Source organism: Carassius gibelio, chromosome A2, assembly GCF_023724105.1.
Source record: "Carassius gibelio isolate Cgi1373 ecotype wild population from Czech Republic chromosome A2, carGib1.2-hapl.c, whole genome shotgun sequence".
Classification (NCBI taxonomy): domain Eukaryota; kingdom Metazoa; phylum Chordata; class Actinopteri; order Cypriniformes; family Cyprinidae; genus Carassius; species Carassius gibelio.
This window is the reverse complement of record NC_068372.1, coordinates 29,058,233-29,068,512: the sequence shown is the minus strand read 5'-3', so window position 1 is coordinate 29,068,512 and position 10,280 is coordinate 29,058,233. Positions and strand designations below refer to the sequence as shown.

Genomic DNA, 10,280 nt, shown 5'->3' with positions numbered 1-10,280 from the left:
TGACTGTATAAACAGCCGTAAAAACGTAAAATGGTATTCTGTACAAAACACAAAGATAGTTTTTGCGATTATACATATATACATTTATACACACACACACACACATATATATTCTTCCAAAGCTGACGAAATGAATAACAAAGAAAAGTCTTGGTGAATTTTGGGAAATGTAGTTCTGTCAGTGCTAATAGAAGTAATTAACATTTACCGTCCCATTAGGTTCACAATAACATCCAGAGAGATTTCATCATCTCTAATGACTTTTATGTAGGCGTGTCTTTAGTAACTACTCTTATAAATGGCTTTTGTTTTATTCTAAACATAGTGGTAGTCAAACAGAAGACACAGGAAGAACGCATATCCGCCCCTTTACGAGTTCTCACACTCTCTCAACTACATTTCCCAGAAATCCCTACCCGCTTTTAGAACTATTCTCAGCGAAAATGGATTTTGGGAGATGTAGTTTAACAGGACGTGTCAGCTTGTTGCCTGACGTCTGTACGAGCATTATACATGAGGATCTCTGCAGAGGGAAGTCCATCATAGACATGAAAATAGAGGCCAGGTAATCTCGCTTTTCTAACAATTTATACAAAAACACACGTGCACGTGGAATTAAGAGTGTGTACGACGATTAAATACGAAGGTGAGGCGGACTTTGCCGTTTGCGCAGAGGACAGAAACGCCAGCGTTTTATAGCTGCGTTGGTGGTTTTCATGTGAAGAAGCAAAACGACCCGATTCTGTGGCTTTTTATAGATTCTCAGCACTCATTTAGTTGCATTACTGATATTTGATATTTAGTTAGGATATAAATGTTATATATTGGTCGATATATGCATAAATAGCACGGTTTTCACATATAAAGGCATGACAAATAAACCGGCCTCTATTATGCCGCAATACCGAGGATGTTCAAACTCATGTTCTGCGGGGATTTCACGTTAACTTTAACTCGATATTAAACTATGAACACATGAATGCATGCCGCAGATTCGATGTAATTATGCAACATAGGCGCTGTTTAGTCATTGTCCAATCAGAGGCCAGATTAATGTGGCATCGCTACAAAATAACAAAAGACAGCGTGGCGTTACACATGTAACATTATACAGCCACATCTGTTTAACAATGCTTGAAACATTGTAACATTTGGATGTATGTACTAGATTTATCTGTAGTAGGTTTAGGACTGAATGGAGCTGTCAAAAGCATGGGGCCATCCATATGCTGACACTCCATCAGTTTCTATATGCTGAAATCAAAGTGTTATCTGTATGGCTGCTCTTAATACACCACAGGTGAACATTTTAACTAATCGATACCACCATACGTCCCAGCTGATTAAACTGTGCATTAAGACTGTGTGTGTGTGTGTGTTCAAATTCTTCACCATTTTTTTTATTAATAACATTTATAAAAATAGGCAAATGGTATATGATAATACCATTCTGTAAAAATGTTAGGAACATAGATAGGAATAAAACTGTAAAGTTTAGTGTATGCAAATGCTTTTGAAGTGGATAAATGGAATGTTATGGAAGCAGAATTGGTCAAACTCTCAAAACAGGTGGTGTTGGCGCAGTGGATAAGACACATGCCTTTGATGTGAGAGACCCGGGTTCGAATCCACTGTGAGACACCAATGTGTCCCTGAGCAAGACACTTAACCCCTAGTTGCTCCAGAGGCCTGTGACCTCTGACATATATAGCAATTGTAAGTTGCTTTGGATAAAAGCGTCAACTAAGTAAAACTGACCAGTGCAGTAAAAACAATGGTTTAGCTTGTAGTGTCAGACCAGCAAACCTCCTGGGTTTACTCGTAATTCTGTTATTTTTCTCTTCTAGGCGTGTTTGAGGTTTTGGAAACATGTCCAAGAAAAGGGGCAGGTGAGTAAAAACAATATAAATGTGCCGTTTTGGAATGCAGTGCCATGTTACTTTGGATACCAGTATTGGTATAACATGTGAATACCATAGTAAATTAATTTTAGCATGATAGCGATGGAAGTGCCATGGATTACCATCAATATAGGTCAGTGCAGTAAAGGAATAGTCCACTAAAAATTAAAATTTTTTAGAATGTTCTCCCCCTCAGGTCATCTATGATTCCTCATCAAAACAGTTTTGGAGAAATATGGCATTGCATCCCTTGTTCACCAATGGATACTCTACAGTGAATGGGTGCCGTCAGAATGAGAGTCCAAACATCAGAATAATCCACACCGCTCCAGCCCATCAGTTAACGTCTAGTGAAGTGAATAAAATAATTGTGTGAAGTTGTGCGGATTATTGTGATTTTTATTTTTATTTATTTTTTACATCACATTCTGACGGCACCCATTCACTGCAAAGTATACATTGATGAGCAAGTAATGGAATGCTACATTTCTCCCATTTTGTTTTGATGAAGGAACAAACTCCTCTACATCTAAGATGGTCTGCAAATTCTAATTTCTGTGTGAACAATTCCCTTAAGTCATTGAATAATGAGTGTTTAAGTTATGTCTTGCTGTCGTTAAAATGCATTATATACAGCATTGCTCTCCAGATATATGTGTCTGTATCTGCCCACATTGGTCGACCAGTAATATATACCATATAGTTCAAAATTGACCAATAATGAATCTGCACATGCTGAAATTACCAGCAGCTCCAGTGTGATAAGGATATTTTGTTTTCAAGCCGGATTATGCGGTGACATTTCCAGGAATGTGTTATGAGCGTTAGAGAAGTTGAGTGACAGATGCAATGAATGAATAAATGCAACTCTTGTACTCGACTGAACTAACGGCAGCTGGGAGAGGATGCTAGTTTTATTTAAAGGTCAGCCATGTATCATTTGGAAAAGTCACCAGTTATTCTTCACCTCGTGTGAGGGAGTAGACAATGTTTTCGAAATATTGGTCATTATTTATTTCTATTAAGCGCCTGTAGAGTCAGTGTGAATCCGTTTTATTTAGGTAATTGATTTTTGTATTTCTGATTGAAATAGGATAACCACAATAAATCCAGGGTGGGAAAAGTTTTGGAATTGGTTGGATTGTGAAAAAATCAGATTAGAGCCTGGTGTGAAAAGTAAGAGGACTTTGTAATGTCATCAAGTTTGATGAATGATTATGAAGTGTGTTAATGTACCCTTAAGTTTTGAACTTTTCTCACCAAGGCTGCATTTATATAATCAGAAAATGACAGTTTTATATGTGGATATATTATATATATTCAAATTTATTCCTGTGATCAATGCTGAATTTTCAGCATCATTACTCCAGTCTTCATTGTCCTTCAGAAATCATATTAATATGCTGATTTGCCCTTGTGATTATTATCAGCGATGAAAACAGTTGTGCTGCCTCATATTTTTGTGGAAATCACGATGCATTTTGTTCAGGACTTTTTGGATGAATAGAAAGTTCAAAAGGAGAGCATTTATTTGAACTAAAAATCTTTTGTAACATTATAAATGTCTTTACTGGCACTTTTGATAATTTTAGTTCACCCCTGCTGAATGAAATTATAATTATATATTTATACTTATAATTATATAAATAAATGATAATTGTATATTTTATATTAATATATAATATCACTTTAGACTAATGCATAGTATGTGTATGTTTAGCATTAGCTCATTACGTTCCCATTTTTCTCTGCAGCAGGAAGCGCAGCAGCGGCGAGCTGAGCGACAGTCTCACCCCAGATCCCAATAACCTGCTGGGCCGACGGATTCAGCACAGCTGGAGGGAGAAGGGCGCGCTGACCAAGTGGAAGGGCACCGTGCTGGACCGCCTCAGCGTCAACTCCTCCCTGTTCATGGTCAAATACGACGGATTCGACTGCGTCTATGGCATCGAGCTCTTTAAGGACGAGAGGGTCTCCAACCTGCAAGTTCTCACTGAGAAAGTGGGTGAGTAGGTGGATCTGTTGTGATGTGAACAGGAAACAAGCCGGTGACAGGAAGTAGCACATGTGCAAAAATGAGCAGTTGCTAGTAGTATTTATAGTTCATGAACTAAGACTGATAAATAATCATGCTTCTAAAACATTAAGTGCTACTACTTTGTGAATACTGATGACCAAAATTTCACAATATAAGTAATTCTATATCTCAGTAAAGGTATAAAGTCATTTTTTAAATACTTTTATTTAGCAAGGATGCATTCAATTAATCAGAAGTGACAGTGAAAATATTTTTATTATTTCAGATAAATGCAAACAACTGGTTTCAACATTGATAATAATCATAAATGTTTCTTAGAATGATTCCTGCAGGATCATGTTACACTGGAGACTTTCAAATTCAGCTTTGCATCACTATTTAAATATATGTATGTTAAAATAGAAAACCGTTAATTGCATTGTAATAATATTTCACAGCATTACTGTATTTTTAAACAAATACATGCAGTCTTGGTGAGCTTAAGAGATTTGTTTCAAAAACTATGTCTGTGAATCTGTAAACTATTGTTTTGGTTATTATTTATTTTATACTGTACAGTACAATTCAACCAGTGCTCCTAAACAAAGTAAAATCACAGTAAAACTGCTCATTTAGTAATTTTGCTGTACCCTTTGAAGTGAACAACAAGATCAAGGTTCCTCATGACGCAGAGGAGCTGGTGGGAAAAGCTGTGGAGCATCTGTTTGAGAAGGAGGACGGAGAGAAGAACGAGTGGAGAGGGATGGTCCTGTCCCGAGCGCCCATCATGACCAACTGGTACTACATCACCTACGAGAAGGACCCCGTGCTCTACATGTACCAGCTCTGGGACGACTACAAAGACGGAGACCTCCGGATTTTACCTGAAGCAGGTAAATAAGCTGATGTTTAAGATATTTTAGATTTAGTCCGAGAGCTCTCAGTCCCTCCATTGAAGCTGTGTGGATGGTCTACTGTCCATGTCCAGAAAGGTAAGAAAAACATAATCAAAGTAGTCCTTGTGACATCAGAGGGAATTTTTTGAAGCATCGAAAATACATTTTGGTCCAAAAATAGCAAAAACGATGACTTTATTCAGCATTGTCTTCTCTTCTGTGTCTGTTGTGAGAGAGTTCAAAACAAAGCAGTTTAGTGATATCCGGTTCGTGAACGAATCATTCGATGTAACCGGATCTTCTTGAACCAGTTCACCAAATCGAACTGAATCGTTTTAAACGGTTCGTGTCTCCAATACGCATTAATCCACAAATGACTTAAGCTGTTAACTTTTTTTAATGTGTCTGACACTCCCTCTGAGTTCAAACAAACCAATATCCCGGAGTACTACATTTACTCAAACAGTACACTCACTGAACTGATGTGATGAACACCGAGCCGAGCCAGATAACGAACAAAAGATCACATTAGAGTGATTTCTGAAGGATCATGTGACACTGAAGACTGGAGTAATAATACTGAAAAATTCAGCTTTGTCATCACAGAAATAAATTACATTTGAAAATATATTCAAATAGGAAACAGTTATTCGAATTTGTAGTAATATTTCACAATATTGCTGTTTTGACTGAATTTCCATGAATATTTAACCCTGATGTGGTGTTCAAAACCCTATAACACCTGTGGTGTTCCCGGTCAAAAATGACTGGCCCATAACAAAAAAAAGCGTATAAATCACTCATTATACCATATTTTCACCCAATCTTGGATTCAATCTTTTTGTCAACTTCTTCTCTTTCAATTAGATTGAATCCAAGATTGGGTGAAAATATGGTATAATGAGTGATTTATAAGCTATTTTTATAGGCCGGTCATTTTTGACCAGGAACACCACAAGTGTAACAAGGTAACAAAACCCCCACAAAAAAGTAAGAAAATTTCCAAAAAAAAAAGTGAGATTTAGTTATACCCTTTGGGAACAAAGTCACTAAATTTCAGTCCAAAGCGATAACATTAACTAGTATTTTCGGGAAAAAGAAAATCTTCTCCTGGACAAATTGACCCCAACACCACATGAGGGTTTGTACATTTTATATCAGCCTTGGTGAGAAGGACTTTAAAAAGAAAGAAAAAAAAACCCATAAAAAATCTTACCGACCCCAAACTTTCGTTTATTGTCAATTCTTCCACATGTACAGCACATACATACAGAGAATTGAGAATTGCGTTATTCTCAGACCCTTGATGCATACAGATAACACTAACAGTAGAACATTAAATACAGATAAAATATAAAGTACAACTATGCAAATATACAAATAGGTCATGTAAAAAAAATAACTATGTTATTAAAATATTGGTTTTTTGTGTAGTATATAAATTAAATAATGAAATATAAATTATTAATATTAATTGCATTGAAGGCATAGTTCACCCAAAAATGAAAATTACCCCATGATTTACTCACCTTCAAGCCATCCTAGTTGTAAATGACTTTCTTCCTTCAGACGAATACAATTAGAGTTATATTAAAGATGTCCTGGCTCTTCTAAGCTTTATAATGGCAGTGAATGGGTGTTGAGATTTTGAATCTTAATAAAGTGCATCCATCCATCATCATAACCGCTCCACACAGCTCCGGGGGTGAAGTGTTTGTAAAAGAAGATCAAACTTAATGAACTGTAATCTCTAGTTTCCACTAACTGCCGTATACGCGTTCACGAGAGAGTTGTGTTAGAGCAGATGACGTAGGAGTAGTGTAAGCTGAAAGAAAAAAATCATATACACCTTGGATGGCTTGAGGAAGAGTATAGTATATAATAGGATAATATGGGGAACTATCCCTCTAATTAGAATGAATGTAGAACGCATGTTTATTTTTATTTAATATAAAATTATGTGTTTAATAATACATATATTACATTCTATTTATAAGATTTGTTGTTTTATATCATTCAGTTCACTTTGAAGTAAAGTGGTTCCACCCCTATGTTTTCGCAGAGAATAAACACCTTCTGCCCGCAGACAGGAAGCCCGGCGAGGAAACAGAGAGCCTTGTGGGTAAGCAGGTGGAGTATGTGACGGATAAAGGTGTGAAGAGAACAGGCCTCGTCATCTACCAAGTTCCTGCCAAGCCGTCCGTCTACTATATCAAATACGATGACGATTTCCACATCCACGTGTACGACCTGGTCAAGACCACCTAAAAAAAACAGACAAAACAAGACATAGAAACCCAAAAACAAACCCACACTGCTTCACCTACTCATAGCTTAAACATCATGGCCTCTTATTGTACAGTCTGTCATGCCTCGCCATGAAGTGCCGGCCGCCGAGGTGCTGTATGAAGCATCCATGTACAGGGTTCGTATTTTGTGTTGATGTCGCAGCTTATGGAGATGATTTTTACAATTGTCATATCGAAACAGTGTATTTATACGTGTGTGTTGGGCATCATTTGGTATGTTTATAATCCCATGGAATAGCTTCCTTTCACCATAAACCATGCTAAAGGTTGCATTTTCGTATGAACGAATGTTGAAGGAGTTTCTTGGTTTTAAATTTGTAAATAGTTCTGACTGCAGGTCCAAAAAAAACATTTGATTACAAATCATACAGTGAGACTCTTTAAATTACTTATTTATTTAATTAATTTTCTTCATAACCCAGAAATGCTGTTGAAACTTTTGAAGTTGGTGTTATGTGACGCACATTTTGGCTCTTTTAGTTGTGTCCCCCCCACATCAGATCACATCTGCAATGAAACAAAGGTGTTTCAGCTTTCCGCCATCTTCAAAAGGTGGTTTATGATTTTAAAAGCAAGAATCTGGTCGGTAAAGGCACCAGACTAGGACTCAATCTTGTTTTGAACAGATATAGCATAGAGGAAGCACGATTGACGCTTTTTGAAATGGTTTTCTGTAATGATTTATCCTCGGAGGAGTATTGAACACAGAAGTCCAGACACTGAGCGACATGAGTGTCAGTAAAAAGGGTCGCCCGCTTTGTCCTGTCTGAATTCATTAATGCTTTATTATTGTTTTGTTGACTAAAGCACTTATTTCTAAACACCAAACCAACCAGCTGCAGCTTTTGAATTTAAAGCACAGCAAAAATCAAAGCCTTTTGATTGTAGTAAAGATGACCAATGCAATTGTAATTGCTCAACAATATCTAACATTTATTGGAAAAATTAGAGTTTGTTATGTAGCCCAGTTAAAAAAAAACAAAAAAACAAAACAATTCCAATCCAGCAGGCTGGATAGATCTGTTAGATCTTTTTTTTAATTCACTATAATAACGCTCATTTTTTTTTTGTCCCAGTTGATCTAAGCAGAGCTTCATGATAAAGTTTGAACGAGGAACGATTTTTGTTGTGTTCATATGAATTCCCCATTGTGCATATGTGTCCGATCAACTTGATCTTCATCATCACAGCTCTTTAAAGTAATAAAACGATTCTTGCATGGCTTGATGTTTTGTCGTAACTAATGCAAATGAGCGTGATGATTGGCCACCTGTTCATGTAGCGGTTTAGGCCTTTTTTGCTTGTAGCATTTGCACTTTATTCTTAGGCTGTCGTGTGTAGCTCCAAAGTGTCTCGCAGGAAGATTAAAGATTAAAAACACACTCTGAAATTAATTTGGCTTGCCTGATTGGCATCACTAAAATGAAATATATAGGAAAGCATTAAAACAATTTGAACTCAATTGAAATTGTATTCTTTTGTTTTGAATATGACCATAGATTTCCAAGAAACTTTATATAACCATATACACACACACACACACACACACACACACACACACACACACACACATATATATATATATATATATATATATATATATATATATATATATATATATATATGAGAATATATTATCAACCCAGTCCCATATTTTTTATTAATTAATTTGATCACACAACATTTATCAACTATTTACAATTGACTTGTATATACATGTTTTAAAAGGTTTTGGCTGTGTAAATGTAATGCATACAAATGGGGATTTCATATGGAAATGTTGCTCTCTGATTAAGTGTATTTACTGAACTTTTGCTGCATGTCTATTTTGGACAGAGTGATAGTTTTTGATTTCCTCCTGTACATCATCGCTTCACACAGATTTCACACAGATTCATCAGTTGTTTATGGTGTTTTTTCTAGTTAGATATTCAGTATGTCATTATTAATAACACATTGCGGGTTTCATTTATTTTTTTGGAAATGTTTCCCTGTCATTAAATCTTTTGGGCAACCCAATTTGGGATTACAGGAAAGTATTGTCCAGTAAAATGCACATTTCTGTAAATGAATTGTTCTTATTTCAGCTGTGCATATGGATTGAGTTTCTAGTCTGTTTGCTATCACATCAGGTGGATCGCTCGCTGTATATTCTCCGTTGTGCTTTAAAAACACTTGTACTATATTTCTGCTTTCCATGTAAAGACAAAGGTTTGGTGATTTCAAGCCGTTTGAAATGTTCAAGGTTTCATGACGCTCAGCAGGCTTCTGCGGTTTTTCTTTCTTCTAACTGTGAATGAGTAATTCTCTCTGGCTTCTTCGTAAATGTGTTTTATTGTGTGGTCTTCGAGGTTTTGCCGGTTTCTCTGGTTCCTCGATTTCATCTTTTCTTTGCTGCTTTTTACCAAAGTTGTTTCAGTAGGTGACGTTGAGGAGTGTCAAACAATTCATCCTGTCTGTTTGTGTAATGAAGTTATCGTAAATAATAAAAGAGATATTTTTTGCACTGAAAATTGTTCTCATGGTAATTTTTTCTATTAATGGACTTTTTACTTCTCACACACATAAGATGCACATAATGTAAAAACCATTTCATGACCGTATAGGAGGGATGGGAATCAAAATATGCTAAATTAATTTAAAAATATCAGTATATATATATATATATATATATATGATTTGCCTAGGCAAAATTGCATTCTAAATGTTTTGGCCACAGAATTAAAAAAAGTATATTATATATATATAAAAAAATACAATAGTGATTAAGGAAATGTAAGAAAATAAATGTTTAAAGTTGTAAATCTTTTCTTCTGTGGTGATGTAAACTCAGAAATTGCTGAAAAAGTCAAAATTGCAAGTTAAGAATTCTGACTTTTCTCAGAGTTCCGATTTGACATTTCACACTCCTTTTCTCAGAATTCTGAGTTTTTACCTAGCAATTATGTTTATATATCACAATTCTGACTTCATTTTTAGAATCACCAAGATACAAAATACACCCTTTTTTTCCTAGACAGTACCTTTTCCTTTTACGAGACGAGTTATTCCCTACACCCTTCAAAGAACAGGCTTGGTAATACTACTGGTGTTATTATGGCATGTTTCCATGATCTTGGTAGCCTCCCCTCTATCCATGTTGAAAGATTAGGGCCTT

General features: G+C 35.9%; 1 protein-coding gene across 2 annotated transcripts; it reads left to right on the top strand.

Moving 5' to 3' along the window:
- Nucleotides 1–327: 327 nt before the first annotated feature.
- Nucleotides 328–9,636, top strand: LOC127937896 (spindlin-W). 2 transcript variants are annotated; one of them, XM_052534313.1, is made up of 5 exons: nt 328–565; nt 1,848–1,889; nt 3,659–3,906; nt 4,578–4,811; nt 6,877–9,636. In XM_052534313.1, exons 2-5 carry the CDS (start codon nt 1,870–1,872, stop codon nt 7,080–7,082), a joined length of 708 nt encoding a protein of 235 aa, XP_052390273.1. In that variant the 5' UTR covers nt 328–565; nt 1,848–1,869; the 3' UTR covers nt 7,083–9,636. The 2 variants fall into 2 exon arrangements, with proteins under 2 accessions (XP_052390273.1, XP_052390272.1); XM_052534312.1 differs by having other exon boundaries at nt 329–565; nt 3,656–3,906.
- Nucleotides 9,637–10,280: the final 644 nt, after the last annotated feature.